The 18,884-nt window shown below is 38.6% G+C and overlaps 1 protein-coding gene across 1 annotated transcript in view; it reads right to left on the reverse strand.

The window, feature by feature from the left end:
• ulk2 (unc-51 like autophagy activating kinase 2) overlaps positions 1-18,884 on the reverse strand; it is a 52,831-nt gene that overhangs the window by 27,066 nt on the left and 6,881 nt on the right. Inside the window, exons 2-5 of the mRNA XM_041801128.1 lie at positions 15,888-15,980; positions 15,660-15,701; positions 1,325-1,357; positions 280-316 (exon numbers count right to left, since the gene is read on the reverse strand). Of these exons, the coding sequence (XP_041657062.1) occupies positions 280-316; positions 1,325-1,357; positions 15,660-15,701; positions 15,888-15,980 (205 nt within the window). The remainder of the gene's footprint in view (positions 1-279; positions 317-1,324; positions 1,358-15,659; positions 15,702-15,887; positions 15,981-18,884) is intronic.

Consider the following 18,884-nt stretch of genomic DNA (forward strand, 5'->3'; position numbering starts at 1 on the left):
CGCCTCCACATAGAAGATATGAGGACACACTTAAACTCATTTATTGTACACATACACACTCTTTAACTTCTTCCACAGGATACAGACCTACATTATTCTCCAAACCAGCCATTACACATAAATAATAAATGCACAACAACTTGCACACATTCCCACACCTACACTCTTAACAGCTGCAGTCACATGGCTTTTCCTCCTCGGCAGCATTAGCAATGTTGTTATGGTGAACAATAATCTGTGTGTGTATGCAGGGTGCAGACAGATTAGTGTGATGCTTACCTTGCAGATAGTCGGCAAGATCACCTCCGTTGCAGTACTGCATGTGGGGAAACAAACAATCAACATCAGCAACATTTGCATCCAGGTGCAAGAATGAGAAGCTCAGAAGCACATTTCAGTGTATTAAGACTGTCTAAGGGTGGCTCATTAATTAATCTGCTGATTGACTTTATCTTTATCTGTGCTGACAACCTCTGTCAGAGTACAGTTGGTTCTCAGGAGGGACAATAAGAGAAGATGAGTTAAGGTGTAGTGAGTTAAAAGTGAAAAAAATACAGCTAAGTAGATAAGCAAAAACAAAATTGTTTGATTCAAGTATGAAGTCGACGAATGACTGCAAAAATGTTCAATACTTTCAGTACTTTGATGCCATGTATTTTAAATGACACAGTCTGTGTAATCTAAAGATCACATTAAAGTTGGGAAACCCATGCTAAGCTAAACATAATTTACACAGACTTAGCAACAAGGGTGTGGACCTCTCTGTGTTCCTTTAATAAAGCATTTTACAGTTGAACCACAAAGTGTCATTTATGTAAAACAACCAACTGCCCTTCTCCTCTTTAACCTTTGCTTTGTAGGTATCTATATGTTAATGTAACCTTGTCATATGGCAGTTCAGCAGGATAACTGATGGGGTGTACTGTAGAGAGGTCTAAACATAGATCAAAACAAGTGTTTTGGCAAAGGCTTTCGGGGAACATGATTCCTAGAAAACAGATGGGTGTACATTCGTTGAGTAACTTGAGTTGCTGTCATGGTTTGTTTTCTACCCTGCAGCCAGAGGAAAGTGTTGTGAAATAAGCATGGAAAGTAGGGGAGCATGCCGAGGGTGATGTTTTCAACATGAACAGAGGAAATTTAGACAAATGGGGAAGAGAACAAGAGAGGAAAATGCCAAAAAAAGGAAAGGCAGGGGAAATGTACACTAAAAACCACTGTAAATAGAAAAATATGCAAGGATTCTAGGAAAACTCTGCTGGTCTTTAAGCACTGTGAAGCAAGTGTTGTGATGTATGAAATATCGAGTCACGTTTGCACTCACCTCCATGACCAGAAAAACAGAGTTGGGTGTTTCCTGGAAGAGAAGAAACATAGAATCAGTTACAGAAGTCATTTATCATGAAGCGGCTGATGGCTGCTCCACACAGACATGAGAAAACATAATCCAAAACTAGAAAACAGCAGCAACAGTTATTTTTGAATGCTATCATGCAATCTCATGGTGTGTATAGCACAGAGATGTTAAATAACATGAAAGAGATTCTTCAGGATAGAATTGCTGGAAAGGACTTTAATTCCCCACATTCTACATTTGAAAAACTCAAATATTCATCATATTGTCCATTTACTTTTTATCCTCTAAGTTTCTTCTGGGTCCACACACATTTGTTTGCAAACTGTCAGTAGTCCCCGAATAAATAGGTATATTGGAAAGGATCACTTATGCCAGTTTGTAAGATTCTAAACTTGCCAAAACAACTTAAAATGAACAGCAAGAGACCATTTTTGCCATCAGACGGATTCACTTATTTGTATGCAAACCTACCTGAGTTATTCGAATTCCTACATAGTAAAGCTACTATACATGAGACAACAATGAAACTGACTAAATCAGTTCAGCATTACATCACTGTCTCTTCTGAATATTATCAGTGCCGCACTATGGTGGGCGACTATCCATGTGGGACTAGATTGGGGGATCTCAGGAAGTAAAACATGACGAGAAAAGAATGATGTGGAGATGGCAAACAAAGCAACATAACCCACTGCATGACAATATAATGAGAATGTTTGCCTTATGTCAACGCTATGCTAATTCTGACAGAATCACAATAATCACAAAAGTGCTGACCACACTGGCAAACAAAAATATAATGCAACAGTTAATTTGCATGTATGGACAATACTCTGGTCTGAGAACACAGGCAAAGGCATTGCTGGACAATTAATCTAATCCCAATCACAATGTCAGGCTGTGCAATTACATAATCCCATAAAAGGCTGCAATTATTTTTGTATTCAGCAGTACTTGAAAGATTTACAAAAAAACCTGCAGGAAGGACTTTAAGTTTACAATAATGCCTTTACTTAAAACAATACCTTTATTTTCAAAAAAAGAAAAGTATTTTTCGGGAAATATCACATTTTTTTGAATGCAGTATAGTAAAAATTTCAGGTTTTGTATTTTTTAATGTTACTTGACTCAGGCCCTCTCCTTTAGTTTCAAAATGTTTACACATGCACTGTACTGCAAACTATGACATGACAACAGATCAACCTGCCATTGGTTGACACAGCCCATGTGACATCTGTTTTGGGAACGCAACATGATGGCTAATACCACGCTAGTGGAAGAAACCACCAAAAATGGATTAAAAAATGGCGTTTAAAAAGACGTTCGATGTCTGAGTTACTGGAGTGGATTTCATCTTTAAAGACTCCAGACAAGGACCCAAGTTCCAGGCTCACTAGAAAAGATACTGTAAGGGCTATGGAGGTGGGAATAGCATCATTAGAACAGCAAAACAGAGGGCTTCCAGAGGAAAAAACGTGGCCACGATTTATGGATCAAACTGTTAATAACCTGTGCCACTTGTCATATACAACGTCAGTATCAGAGGGTTGATAATTGTATGGTTTGAGTTCAGAAATACACGCATTGAAACTTTTAAAAATACAGGTAAGGTAGGAATGAATGAAAAAGGCACCATTCCTTGAAAACATCAGGAGTTTTGTGCATGTGTGAAAGCACCATGTGAAAAGGTTATAAGTATACAATGCCAACATTTAAGCCTGCCAAGAAAGGTATATGGAAGTTAATTCTAGCTTTTAATGACATTGACAACAGTGTATGCATTTCTTCTCATATTATGTAGCACCTGTAAATTATTTAGTTTACTAGGAAGTGGTTAAGGGTGAACAAGTCAATACATTATTTTCTCAAAGTATGCCCTGTTGTTGCCCCTGATTTTCACGGCCTTGCTCAGTTTACTAACAGCTCACAACAACATAAAGGAGTCCAAAATCTTTAAAGTCCTTTAACTGTTCACATATTCCAATCCTGTGATCTGATCACTAGCTTCAGCACCATGCCAACATACAAGTCAACCTGCATGTGACCCCAAGGTAATGGGCTTCTCTTTGGTAGTTAAGGAGCTCAGTCTTTTCCAATCCAACACTGTGCTTTTTCCAACTGGGGCAGGTGGTGGTGGGGGAAGGGCCACCAGTATCCAGTCTGACTGTATCTATGGGAGAGTGTGTCGGGGCAGGGGGGCTATAGGGGGATTACATAATGAGGGTGTATTATGCAGTACATTCTGGTGAAGTAGGGGGATGGGAGTACAGTGTCAGGGTGCCTGGGATGGGGATAACTCATCATACGTCACATGCACATCACCTAAACACACAAAAGCAGGCACAGGCGCTAGAGCTCACTACAGAACATTATTGCTCAATCAATGTCAGATAAACTGATATCAACAACAAAAAAAAAAAACAGTATTTCTAAGAAAAGCTGCTGCCTGGAGAAACACTTCTTTTTTTTCCAGGTTTGTGCTTTGGCAGGTTCCAGTGTTGTCGTCTCTGGCTGGTCGGATGCCTCGGCTTGGTTTGTTGCCTAATTGCTCAGAAGTGGGATGAATTTCAAGAGGCAGGTGGGGACAGCGGTTAACAGGGGCGCCTTTGTTTGTAAGGAGATGCTTTTGAACAGCTCAAACTGTTAAAAATGCCTCCTAGAAAGTGTATTTCACATATCTGATAAGAAATATGTGGACTTTGGACATTGATACAGCTCCAAACACTCTGTCCAAGCACAAAATATTCCCAAACAAAGTTAAAAATAGTCCCTCTGTCATCATTAACTTTCCCTGTAGTAGCCAGGACAGATGATGGAAACATGAAGAGATTTTATTATCCTCAGGTATGAAACTGACAACAATAAATGTGCACACACAAACACAAAAACAATCCATGCTGCCAAGAGTGAGTAGGAGCCAAAATCAACAGAGTCCAGTGCGTTGTTCAGTTATTGCGTCACGCTGCAACTCCAGGAGTGCAAGGTTATGTAACAATATGGGGGGATGGGACACAGCTCCACGAGAAGGGGGTTAAAGGTGGGGGAAGGAGTGCGTATGTGTTAGTGTGTTTGGTTTGAGGAAAACCAGTGAGGTTCAGTCCCACAAGTGTAATCCGGGGAATTCTGAGTAAACTGGTGTCATTTGAGAGCAAAGCGCGTGCTTTAACATAACAGCGGAGCACAATGACAGATGAGTGTGTGTCACTGACAGCTGCAGAAGGAAAACACTAATTAAGGCAGAGGACAAAAGGTCAGGACTGTTTGTTGATGTTCAGTGTGGCTGCGCCCTGCGTAAAGAGGAAGAAGTTTGTTATTTTGCAAGTGTATGAAGTGTTACGACCATACACTGCAGAAAACATAGATGTAGTCTGGGTAAGACTGAGACCTTGTTATGCAGATTTATGCATCACTCCTTGCCTTAATACAATCAGAATGGGTGTGTTATAAAATACAACCAGAACAGTTTAAATTAACACAGTTTTGAATGCTTGATATCAGAGTTGTTTTTTGTTCCAGGCTGTAAACCTGTTTATTTATCCTTAGAAATGTACATTTTAAAAATGGGACCTAATGAGGATCCTTGGCTTTTCTAGCCAGCCTCAGATGAAACTAAATTTGGCATTTCATTTGGAAATCAAGTGCCCAGACTCTGAAGGAAAAGTGGAGAGGCATGGAATCTAAATTGCTTGAAGTCCAGTGTTTTCAGTTTCCACAGTCAGTGATGATTGTGGTGCCATGTCATCTGCTGGTGTTGGTCCACTGTGTTTTATCAACACAGCCATCTACCAGGACATTTCAGAGCACTTCATGCCTTCATCTGCTGACAAGCTTCATAGAGTTGATTTTCTCTCCCAGCAGGATTTGGCAACTGCCTACAGTGCCAAAACTACTAGAAAGTGGTTTGCTGACCATAGTTTTTTAACAAAACTTATTTATATAGCACCTTTAAAAACAAATGTTTAGAAAGCACTTTAACAGACAGCAAAAGAATAAACTCAGGGGAATATAACATCAACAATCAGATCAAAACAGAGGATCTCTGTGAATTCAAGCAAGGGGGAAAAGAATAGTATGTGAACACAAAGGACAAACAACACAAATACAGGGGATGAAAATAGCACAAGTATTACTACTCTTGCTCAGACACAAAACATCCAGTGAGGGAGCAGCGAGCAGAGCTGCAGTTAACCCCTATATAATACACAAAATGTTTAGGGTTTTTTTGCCAACAGTTTCTCATCTTTGGGGGAAAAGAGTAGGTCAATTCTGACATCTTTCACAAATTTTATACATTTTTCTCTTCAATTGAAGATGTCCGCTTTCCTCGCCTGCTGCTCAAATAATGTTCAACTCAGAAACTACTCCACATGCAACAAAAAATTGGATTAGTTAATCCATATCCAATTTTATCAGATCTGATTTACCCATGCAGAAAATATGTCTAAAGTTAAACATGTTTATGGATATAAAACTTAATTGTAATTCCCTATAAACGTGGTTTAACAATAGATTCCATGATAAGCCATACATATCCACATCTAGAACATGTACAAAATAGTTACAATTCATTTGGGACAGGAATAAATTCCTCTGCATGGTTTAAAACAGAAGCTTACAAAGTATTTTGACGGACAAAGCAGGATACTCAGATGGCGATAGAACACCAAAGGCCCAGACAATATGGCCAGACAGAACAAGATGACATTTTCCAGTTTTAAATCAATAAAATACCTCCATCAGTACATACATTTGTCTGTCTGTAGAAGGCAAAAAGGAACAGCCAAAAGATCAGAACATCCCAAAAACGTGCACCTTCATTTGTGTTCAAAACTTCCTCGCTCTATTACAGTCTCTGTGGAACATTTGTTATGTAACAGAGGCACATGTGTTCTGCAGATCATGTGAGCGGTCATCAAATATGTTATACGCGAGCACATGCTCCATTCAGATGACTGTGCATGTGCAGGAGTGTGAGTAAGTATAATTGTTTCACACATGCACAAAACTCTTGAAAATGTTTAGCCATGTTCAGGCTGAGCTGCATGTGTGAATGTCAGTGGACAAATTTTTCCCCCTTAACTTCATCAAGACTTCATCTGTCGGTCTCTGAGTGAAATTTCCAAAAGAAGTCAGGTTGAGCTGATGCATGACAGCAGGAAATATCCAGGAAAAATTACTGTGAGCTATAGGGAAGAAGTGACGATGAAAGTAGATCTTGTCATATTGAAACCCTAAACTGTAGCAAGCATAAGAGACAATACACTGGCAACATCTCTGCGCCAAACACCTAATATATTTGTGGAATTTAGACAGTGTGCTGGAGATTGCATGCACTTTGAGTTTTAGAATTAAGAAACTAACAAAGTTGGAAACACAGACTTGTGTGTTTTCTGCCATGGTATGGAAGAGTCTTAGATTTAAGTGAAAATCAAATAATATTAAGCGAAGTTTAAAAAGTCTGCCCTGAAATTTTCTATACATTTTCAGGAGTTCATGTGAAAAGGGCTTAATGTTTTTGTGCCTAAGTGAGCAGCGATGTTTTTACTCTGAACATTAGTTTCAGCCAGTTTAACGTCTGTAGAGAAAAATAAGCTCTGTGCAGGAATTTGGACAGAGGCCAGCAAGGTTCACTCCACAGGATTTTAAGGAAAACTCACTGTTCCCCTTGAAGTTAGCCAAGAAAATGTACTGCCCCCATTTTTTTTCAGCCCCCCTTTATCTGTCTGTCCTGCCTCAATACCTTGTGTAATTACAACACATACACACAGTGGGCTAGGGGCCCCTCTCCAGGCTAGAACATAATGTTCTTCAGCAGCAACATCAGCCTTTGTGAGGACTAGCTAATGACCCAAGACCCTCCATAAACAAACTTCCATCCATGTCTGTTATCAATGCAAATGTTTCAGTCTTTGAAAGTTATTTTCAATGCAAAAAAACAGTGATGCACATGGATGTTAGTTTTGACCTTGAAAAAAACATGTCTCGAGGCTGGTGTACTAGAGCTTCAAATTCACCTAAGAATCTTGAGTTTAAATCATGTCCATTTAACCAGCAAGATGTCCAAACTTGTTTAAAGACTGTAGAAGAGTTTTAGTCCATTGGTGAAGAAGAAAGCAAACAACTATAATTTTTGCATGCAACCATACAACAAAACCACCACATACAGCTTCACATGGCCTAATTATTTTCTTTTGATTGTCATCTGAAGAGAGCAAATAATAGCTCATAATGATTTTTTTTAAATGGCTGTGATTAAATGCTGTTCGTACTCAGCAGAGCTGCACAGCTACACTGGCCTCATTTTTTATAGAGCTGCTTTCGTTACAATTGAGACAATTATGTCCTCTATAAAACCCACATTGCTGTTGAAAAATGCTGGTAAGAGTACCTTGGGGGAAAAAAATCTGTAATTCTGATGTGCCAAGAAGAACTTTATATAAAAGACACTTTTAAACTGGATATTTTGTAGATGACAAATGAGGATGGCACAGCATACAATAGCAGCAGCTTTGCTTTCTTCAAATCAATGCAACTTTGGTGTTTTTCTCTTCTATTCTCTTCTATATACTTGTATTTGAAAATAGAAGGCTGCCCAAACTATTTCAAAAAGGCCTACTTTGGACAATTTGGCATGCTATTGGACTTTTGAATTCAAACAGTGTTGGATGAATAAATAGTAAATAATCTTTAATGCTAAATCAAGTTTTCCTGTCATCTCTGTTACCAAAAAAGATGAGCAATAAAGTGAAAAGAGGAGAGAGAATAAGAAGTGAAGCATAGAACCTCGACATAAGACACCGTATAATTAGAGCCGTCTGCTTCACATGGCTGCAGCTTGCTTAACATTAAAAGCTCAATGGAGGAGGACAGGGAGCTGCTCAGCTGTGTACTTAAGACCATCATTAAAAGCACCAAATGAGCAGATCTCTAAAGTACAGCAGAGAAAAGGGAGCAGCAATCTGTCATGAACACACATTTTCCCACATTGAGCCCTGCAGAGTATTGTTAATGCACAGCTTCTCTGAGTGGCAGGCAGGTAGCTCTTTACCCACTGAAACAGACGGGGGTTCACAAAAGCCACCAGTGAGGTTTGCTGCATTTACAAGAGCTGGCAGAGGCCAAACACAGGTGTTTAAAAACAAGTTGCACCAGTATATAACACCTAGTGTGTTTTGGGGTTTCCCTAGAGGTAATGGTAGTTAGTTAGATCGGTTCCTCGCAACATGTATGTGCAGTGCTTTCTCCTTCTGACATCTCATCTTGCTACATCATCAGGTCAAAGTTTTGTTTAAGGCAGCAATATGAGCAAATTCTGTTTGGTGCACTTTAGCACCTGACGAAGGTCTCAGAGTACAACTGTACGGTTGCAAAACATCAATTCTGCTGTTACCACCTGTCATAGACAATACACATTTGCTGACAAATAGAGGGTAGTGGTGGGCAGTAAGCCAGTGCCAGTACCATCACCTGTTAAATTTTTGCCTTGTAGTGCACACACAAGGCATAACCAATGCCACTGTTAGCATAGAAGTGTGATATATGATAGACAACAGCTCAGTGGGAGTCCAGTCATCAGCATGTTTTGCTCCAACACTAAAGAACAGCCCGGTAACAAGCTAATGTAACCCGTGTGTGTTGTTGTAATAAACATGTAAAATGTGTCTTCTCTCCTTTCTAATTTTAATGTTTATTATAACAGAAAAAGACAGTGAGTTACCCTGCACAGCGTCTCTGTCAGCCTGTCTGGAGTTTTACACAAACGGTATGCTGCAATGGATCAACTTGGTTTGTCTTAAGCCCAGTACTGCGGCAATTCTTTTTCTAACAGGTGGAAAAACTGTTCAAAGGAGTGTTTTTCCGATTGTTTTAAGTCCTTTTACAAGTTTAGAAAAGCAGCTGTGAAGACGGTAGCTCTGAATACATACCAGCAATTTTGCTAAAGCTAAGCTAAATTAATGTTAAACATGCTATTATCAACAAGTTATTCACAATAACTTTGTTGTATTTATTCTGTTCGAGTGCTTTTAATGTGAACGCCCGCAATGGATGACAGGGTTTAACCAATAGCAGCTTGACACACCTCAGCAGGAGAGAGATGAAACTTAAAACTACATGTGCAGTTACAAAGAAGTGAAAACGTAAACATATAAGAACATTTTCTGTGATCTTGTGCTCAGACATGAGTTGAGTGTACCATCACAGATTTGTATTAGAGGAAAACAGGGGGTTGTAAAAGTGCATTGAAATGCTTTATCTCTTCCATTTTCACAACATCCAGAAATCATTGTTACTATAAAGGGCAAAAAATACTGTGAATCAATTTTAGGCCCTATCGCCCAGCCCAACAGAAAAGTCACTGTGAGAAATGAAAAAAGTGCTGACGGGCATGGTCCAGTTATATTACTGGATTCCGTACAAATGTGACTCATTTAGTGTCAGTACCAAGACGAGCTACACCGCATCTTTTAGCTGAAGGCTGATGTCTGAGCTAGTGTCTTAAAGCTGTATGAACTCAAAAGAAAAGAACCACTATACATAACTATAGTTTTATAGTGCTAAAAACAGGCAACCAGGGGGCTTGTGGAAATTGAATCAATGCTATTCTCACTGTTGAAAGTTATTCTTAAACTCATTAACTATTATGGTGAGCATGGTAAGTGTTGTTTATTTAAAGTATCCTTATTTAAACCATTTCATTGTGAGTATGTTTCTGTGCTAACAAACATGCACTAAGCTTTAGTATCAGTTGTTAATTACAGGATGCCAGCAAGCTTATGACAGATGGAGATATGCAGGAGGAGAAGAAGTTCAACACAAACAAGCTCAGTTTTTCACAGCAGGATATTTAAAATTAAGTGACTGTGAAGCAGAGATTTCTCCAAACTAGACAGAAATATTTTAGGTCCCAGACACTGAAAGCTCACACCCCAGCTGACTTTATGTTTGTATTCACACTGTGCCGTATAGAGCAGACTGCATTGTATCAGGCTGAACACTGAATAAACACAGGGCAGAACTGCTTATGGTCTTTGACTGTTCCATTTAGTTTCACAATTGAAGTGTTTATTCACTCAGCACCACAATGTGACATAATGCGTTAACACCACACCGTACTACCTCAGCATTTCTTCTGTTCTTTGCTGAACGCACAAAAGAAACACTAACAGTTCTTTCTCAGGACTTTGTAGCCCTGCAGATTTTCAGTGTACTTGGTTTTGGAGACCACAGATTTTGTGGTATTAAACTGAGTGTAAAATTAAAGGCAAATTGTTAAAAAAAGGCTTTGTTTTAATAAGCTCTTAAAATGATTCTAAGACAAGATTCCAAACCAGATGTATTTCCATAGCTTTCAGGGGCTACACATAGAGACCCCTATCTCTGCTATATTATAAGAAACAAAAGAATAATGGTATGCACTACAAGACGATCATGTTGATTTTGGGCTGGTCTGAACACAAGAAAGATTCTTAAAAACTGAGTTATTCAGGCATTATTTAATCAAAGAACAAACAGGCAAAGCAATCTACAGACCTACCAGCAGGCACTGTTACTCATCTGGTGCTGCTAAAAAACAATCTGATCCCAGTGTTGAAATCTTTCATCTAAACATCAGATTCAGCTGGCCAGAACCAGCCTGAACTCAGTATCCTTTGCTGTCTGAGTATCTGCACACCCTGAACCACTATCAAAAGGTCATGCACAGTCGTCACTCTTTATGAGGCTCTTATTGACTCAAAGTCTTGCCCTTTCCCCAACCACTAGCAACTGTCAGCAGAACTATCAGTAACTAGTGAGTGTAGACATCAGGCCAGTCAGAGGGCCAGGTTTGTGGGTCATTATCATCAGACTTGAAATAGATAACCTCTAATCTTATGATAAAGGCAAGAACATCACTCTTACGATAAATCTGTGTCAAAATTTCAGACTGTTGGTTGGCAGATGCTTCCATCTTTGAAACTAAAAAGATCATGCAGGCATGTTTAATCTGGGCCTTATTTGGCATTAATTGGAGTATAGGTGATATGAAATTCTAAAGATTTTTGAGTAAATTGCTTCAGTCAGCAGTAGGGCCTGTAATGTAAACCCTTTGCTTTTAATGCTGTTTTACCCCAAGGTTTGTCAAAATACCTGAATTTTAAACTTTGATTTGATACTAGTGATGCAATGATTCGTTGCCGTTGTCAACGATAATCAATGATAACTTCCGTCGCCAACGAAATGTTGTTGTCTAAAAAAAGTCCTCGGAAAGGCATTTAATAACAAATAAATATCCATGCTTTTTCTCCTTCAAAATAAACTTGGCATGACTCGACAGTTGCACGAAGCAGTTCTGGTTACACTTCCTGTTCTGTTGTGTAAATGCATTCATACAGCACGTGGTTCCAACAACAACAACAGCTGATGCAGCCGGAGAGAAGCCAGTGAGGAATGTGATGTCAATGGAAACATGGGAAAAGTGAGCTAAATATACAAAGTCAACAAGGAATGGAAACAATAAAAAAGAGGGAAAGGAAAGTGGCAGCTGGTGTTTGTTACAAAAGAGCTGCAGCAAAGCAGTCTATTGATAGTCACCCAGAGAGGAAATGCACACCATTACACCAGCAGCAGACAGGCCAATGCTTCAGGGGACAAGAAAGCCAGCTGGAAAACAGACAGTTATAATGTGTGCCTTAAAGCTTTTCTGTGAATGTGACAGAGGCAGAATTGGGGAAAAAAAAAAAAAACAGACCGATTACATCAAGAAACAAAGACGGGAAGTAAACGGACAAACCAACTCAAACCACATAATTGACAAAGTGCTCTTTGAAGGACTGAGAATGCACAACGTGCAGCCAGATTTCCATGTCTGTCTACCGCCAAGACTATGCACTGACTACTGAAGACCATTTATTATTGAGTAATTTTCCCCCTAAAACAAAATCCATTATCTTGGTGAAACAAATGTTAATGCTTTTGTACTTGCCCTTTACTATCCATCATTTAAATAATGTAGATTGTCCCATTTTAAAACAACAGATATAAAAACAACCTCAATGTACGCAACATCTTGACAACCTTCTTCTACACCACTACCTTTTGTTAAGCTTTGTCACTAATGGCCGTAAAATATTCTGTCTTATCCTGCCTGCAGAAAAACAACTGGGCTCCTCCGTCCTCCGTCATCTGCCTCTGGAAGAGTTTACATCAGCTGGTCTGATGAAAGGATTAAGAGATGGGTGGAGGAGTGGTTGGAGTGATCAGGAAGGTCCCCGTGGGAGGCTTACACAAACACAGGAAGAACCTCTGCTATGTGGGAAGTGCTTCATCATCAAATGTTTCACCTCATTTCTTCTTTTTTTATCTCCTCATGATGCGTTACATTAGTGCTCACTGGACTTAGATAACATCTGTTTATACAGCAACTGTTTTTATTTCTATTCTGTAAAATACATATTTGTGCCAAAAATCAACTTTCTCAACTGTACAGTTCTTTTATTTCTCCTGCTGGACATACAGGGTTATATCGTACATTTTCCTTTACGTTATGGATATTTTTTTTTCCATGTCATTTTAGTCCCTGACAGTGTGAGTTCTGTTACTCACTTACTTTCTACTTTAATATCTCTGGGTTCTTCAATTTTTGGACCTAAAAATCACAAAGACAATTCCTTGTATTTTTAAACATATTTGTCAGTAAACCTTGATTCTGATTGCTATTCCTGCAAAAAAAGAAAGAGTAGTTAATTATAACCAATTTAAAACCACTTTTCTCTGCACTTACAGGTAAAAAATTTGATTGACAGGAGAGCAGATTACAAAGACTGAATGCCTTTAGATTTTACCTTAACACTAGCTTTAATTTTGTGCTCCTACCAGCAAAAATTGTAGGCTGTAAAAAACATGGGCGCAGTCTTTTAGTGATTTCTGCAGAAGTTTTCTGAGGCCAAACAATAGCAGCTGTTATATCAGAAATGGCATAACGTAACCACAGATCAATAAGAAAACAGACAAGCATGTGGAATAAGGCAGGCCTTAAACCTCCTGATCAACAAGTACAACCAGCTCAAGTGGCAGTCAGCTCAGCCACGCTTCTTTTTTTTTTTTTTTTAAGATTTATTTTTGGCCTTTTTGCCTTTATTTGATAGGACAGTGGATAGAGTCGGAAACAGGGGAGAGAGCGGGGAGAGACATGCAGGAAATAGTGCCACGGGCTGGATTCAAACCTGGGTCGCCTGCGTATATGGCGTGCGCCTTAACCCCTCGACTACCGGTGCGTCAGCCACGCTTCTTTTTAAGCAATTAATAAATTACTCTTTGACTTGATCAAATCAAAACAAATCAGTAAATAAACAGAATTCACCTCCCAGACAATGTGAACCAATAAAGAAAGGAGCTATAGAGACAAACACTGCTTTGTACAAGATTGCAAAGAAGTTTACTTCTGCTTTTAAAGCAGACATTTTAATATGAGTGCCGATAGAGAGTGACTTGTTTTGGCAGTCAGACTCAACTGGACACTTGCAGAACTGCAGTTTTTTGCACTTCTACAACTAACTGGTTGGTAAAAAAAAAAAAAAAAAAAAAAAAAAAAAAAAACAGAGTACAAGCTAAGGTAAGCCCGGTCATTTACAATTACTATAGTAAATGAAGCACAGAAGTTTCTCAGTAAAAACTATGTGTTTAAGCTATGTGACCAAAAACCACTGCATTGAGGCAATCAGACACATTGCACATAAAACACCATCAGTCAAGGAGAAACCAAGCTCTCTGTGCAGAAAAGGTATTAGCATCTTTTATGCGTCGATGATAATTGCTAAAAAGAGGAGGCTTTAAAAAACACAGTCATATATCCTGCCTCAAGCAGTGACTGCCTAAGAACATTATTTTCAATCCACGAAGTTCTGAAACTGTTAAGGATGTGTGAAACATGACTCCAGTGAACATGCGACCGTGGTCCCACAGATGAGCATCAACCACTGTGCTCTAACTGCACTCACTGTACGGCCTTTCACATTCAGAACAATGCACTCTTTTCCACTGAGTCATACTTTCCACAGGCTTCACAGTTTAGTCAAAAGCATTTAAAGTGGTTTGTATTGGTGTTGTAGGCTTGTAGCATCTATTCTTAGAGATGCACACATGAAATTGCAGCTTCACATCAAAATCTCTGAAGTTTATAAGAGTGGAGAAGCAAGGGAGACACAGGTAGCTGTTTATCAAGGGTGTGATTAAAGCATGTTAATCTGTTGTAAATTATTCCTCTAAAATTGAATGACTTCTGTAGAAAGAGGCAGATGTTTCAAACTGAAGCAATTCTCCTCATAGATGAGCATTTCAACCTAATCCTAGAAAATAAGTTTAAGTTTGATGAACTCAAATGTTTAGCAACAAGCTAATTTAAGATAATTTAACAACATTACCTGATTAAAGTCTAGTCTTGAATCTTGTAATAAATTATTTGTTATGAAAGTTAGCCAGTTTGTGAGAGTTTTCTTGTAATTTTTAGATGGGCTCATTGTCCTCCCATGTACCTGTTTTATGAAATAGATGTGAGAAGCCCTTTTCCCACAAAAATCTGCTCAAAAAGTTTCATAGTAAGCCTGTTAATTCTTTTAGGTTAGTAAATCAGTTGGTCAAATATTGGCAAGCAGACAAACAGACTACTCTGGTACAAAAACAACCAACTTCATCAATATAAAAACACAATGCACAAATGCTTCTTTATCGTGCACTGTTTTAAAAAACTACATATCAATAAACATGATATTCCTAACCCAGAAAACAGGAAACGCATTTCAGATTTTGCCTGATGTAGGCAGTTTGTATCTGTGGGACATTTGATGATTATTTTCAAGGTTGTTTACTGTCACTATGATCTCATGGCCCCACAGTGTCAGGCTTTTAGTAGACCCTGCATACCTGTAGAGTAACTGTAGAGGCTATACAACACAGACAACTGGACTGACTGAACGGAACAACTGCAATAATTCAACCCTGAATCATCCAGCTGTGTCGGCAAGACAGAGGGAAATCTTACTCAGCAGCAAACTGAAGGACTCGTCAATAGTTACAGATCCTCTTGACAGTTTGGGGGATTAAGGATACAGACTCTTATGATTCAAGCTTTTTAGCATTTGCCTTTTAGATACTGGAGCAGAAGAGTTCTCTGACATACTGTACCCACCCACCTTCAAAGACCCTCTAGGAAAATAACAACTCCCATGGAGAGGAATAATGATATACTGATGAAAAACAAGCATCTCTTCCCTTACATTCCCATGAAACTCAAATTAATATAATGCAGAAAAGGTTAAAATCTTACCTGAACGTCGTAAAGTGCCACAATGTTTTCATGCTGCAATTCCTGAATAAAAACACAAAACAAGTTAGAAGATAAGCAGCAGCTACTGGAGCCTCTTTAATGACATTTCTATCCATAAAGTCAAGGCCTCTTTTCTGCCAAAGGTGCAGGCAAACACAAGGTCAGTATCAGATTGTTCTTTGATTACACTGAAGAGATAAGTGAGAGGCAATTAAGGGTCATACTCACCTTCAGGATTTTGATTTCCTTGCCAAGCAGGATCTGTGACTTGGACAGGTTCTTCTTATTGATGCTTTTGATGGCCACTTCCCAATCAGTCTTCTGCAGGGAGCACAAGGAAGAGGGAAAAAAACTTAGATAAACATTTATGGCCAATGTCATTGACACTGTGAAATGTTTAATTATGTAGCTTTAATATAAACATAGAGGTTTGGTTTATAGTCCCATTTGCAAATACATTCCTGAATATTTCTAGAGAATTTCAGCAATCTGCCTCAGAGATCTCCCCAAGTTGCTCTTTGACAAAGTTTTCCTGCCAGAAGGGGGGTCTCAAAGGAAAAGACAGGATGTAAAAGTGAGCTGCAGACATCAATTTAGTGCTTGCATCACATGCAAGATGACAGACTTGGCAACAGAGCCCGATACTATGATGACAGTTTTTGCCATCACATCAATTCGACATGTGAGTGGACATTTTCACAGCATAAATGAAGGACTGGAAAAGAACATGCTAGCAAGCCAGAGAGTATGACGCAGCTTTATGTTGACATGAAGATCAAACTGGTAGCTCAGCGGTTGCATATAAACATCCTCATCCCCACCCACTCACAGTGAATTTTCCTTAATATTTCCTGCTGCATTTTCACACCAACTCCTGGCAGATATTTTATTTAGGGTTGCAGGCAAAAAGTCTGGATAAAGCCCACAGTTCGCATTCACACATGCAATTCACCCCAATAATTTACCATAATATGAGGAGTTTAGTGCATATGTGAAAAGGTTATGTTATTCCTAAATATGCTATTTCCATCCTTCTCTAAACTGACACTCAACACTGGAAAAGGTGCATGAACATGTTACTCCCACTTAAAAAGAGAACAAACGGGCTTGTAAACACAGCTGGGTCACACTCGCCCTCAGGATGATGTTTAGTGTGGAGGATAAGCCTCCATGTATCCTGGCTGTCTCATCTTGTAATCAATAGAAAGAGACCATATTTACACTAGTTCAATAAATGGCATTCATTTTAGCTGCCTTGCTTTACTTGCCTTGATTTACTAGAACACAGCTCTGAACTATGGTTGCACTGATAAGTGGATTAGCTGATTATTAATATCAGTTATAATTCTTAGTATCAAACATTTTCCAGTTCAAGTATGTTGAAGTTAGAGATTTGCTGCTTTTTTGTTATTAGTGACAATAAATGAAAAAGGTTTGGGATTTTTAAATGCTGGTAAAAAAAAATGATTAAAGACATTACTTTTGGCTCTGAGAAATTGAAGTGAGAATTTCTCCTTTTTTGACATTTTATAGACTAAAAGATTATTTCACTTCTACCAAACAATCAGCAAATAATCAAAAACTTGGAAAAAAAAGAAGATATTTTGTCTGCAGGTCTGTTCTATGATACGAATACATTAGGATACAATACATAAGGGTATGACACTTCAGAATACAGAGTTCAGCAAAAGTTCAAGTAGGAAATAATTCGTAAGTCACCACTCATTCATAACCCTCCCCTCTTCCATTCCGATTATGGCATCTATGGATTAGATGTGTATTAAGTCTCTCCCAATTGCAATGATAACACACAACAAGTGATGAAATAATAGCATATGATGGGTTAGGCTACATAGATACAACACCATACGATACAATTTTGGATACAATACAGTACATTAGGATATTTACCATACAACAGATATAATGCATTTAGATATGACAGGATATGAAGGATACTGTACTGTACAACAAATGGGATAGGTTAGGAAACATATGTTACAAAGGTTTCATTAGGATTCAATACAATAAACTTGGATACAATATATTGGGGGTCAATACAAAACTTAAGATACAATATGTTACGTTAGGATCTTTTAGATATGATACAATACAATTTATCCGGTACAGATAAGATCCGATACCATATCAATCCATACCATGTGATACACATTACTGTCCCATTGGTGAGATGCTCTGGTGACATTTAGCTGCCTTAACCTTGGTAAATCCGGTTTTTAAAGCAAAGTTGTTACCTTTTTTAAGTTTTCCTCTAAAACTCAAATTTTAGCATGATAAAGTCTATAGTTTAAATAACTTATACTAATGGTTCAATAGCATAACTTAATTGCTTTTAATGTCATGTTTATGGCAACAGGATGAAAAATTGAATGGTTGAGTTTGACATTTTTTTCTATCTGAAAACAATGATTTACAATAATTCTGCATGAAGTTGGCAGCCAATAAATCGAGCAGATGAATCCCTCTCACAAGCCAACTGCAGTTGTACTTGAATTTTATTTGAAAAGAAACTGACATTTAAATAAGAAATTCGTGGGTGTCTGAGTGCGGTCTAAAAGCCTGCTGGCCTAAATTACTCTGTCAGCATCTCTGTGAGAGCCGGCCTGAAGGACAAAGGAAATTTTATACGTTCCAGTAACACTAGGTCACTTGGGTTTCTGACAGTCAGACTACCCTATCGTGCTGAATGACACGTTGAATGATGAGGCACTCTGGTGACAGCCAGCGCAGCAGCCAGCCTACTTACACTAAAAGCTAACGATAGGGTAGAGGGGACTTTTACCCCTGTACTTGGATAATGTTTCCATATGAGCTCCTGGAGCAGGTATAAAAAGACTGCTTGAGATCACGTGAGCTCACAGGCGTTGGGATCATGTGTTACACATGCAAACACCCAGCTGAGTACCCAGAAATAAACTCAGGAGAGACTGTCACAGTGCCCTTGTGAAAAACAGAGATGGTGATAGAAACATGGTGGAAAAAAAATTCATTTCTTTTCAGCAGATATTTTTAATAGTTATGAAATTTTGTTTATTATCTAAATTAACTTGATATTGCTTCCAGTTTTAAGAGTATCTTAACAATCACAGAGGTCAGAAGAAACCTGACTGCATTAGCTGAACTTGAGAAAATTGTTTTATTAAGTCTGTGTGCCATTTTCAAGGTAATTTATAAGATGGGAATTTGACGCCTTTTTTTGACGTC

The sequence above is a fragment of the Cheilinus undulatus genome, linkage group 2 (genome assembly GCF_018320785.1).
Source record: "Cheilinus undulatus linkage group 2, ASM1832078v1, whole genome shotgun sequence".
Lineage (NCBI taxonomy): Eukaryota > Metazoa > Chordata > Actinopteri > Labriformes > Labridae > Cheilinus > Cheilinus undulatus.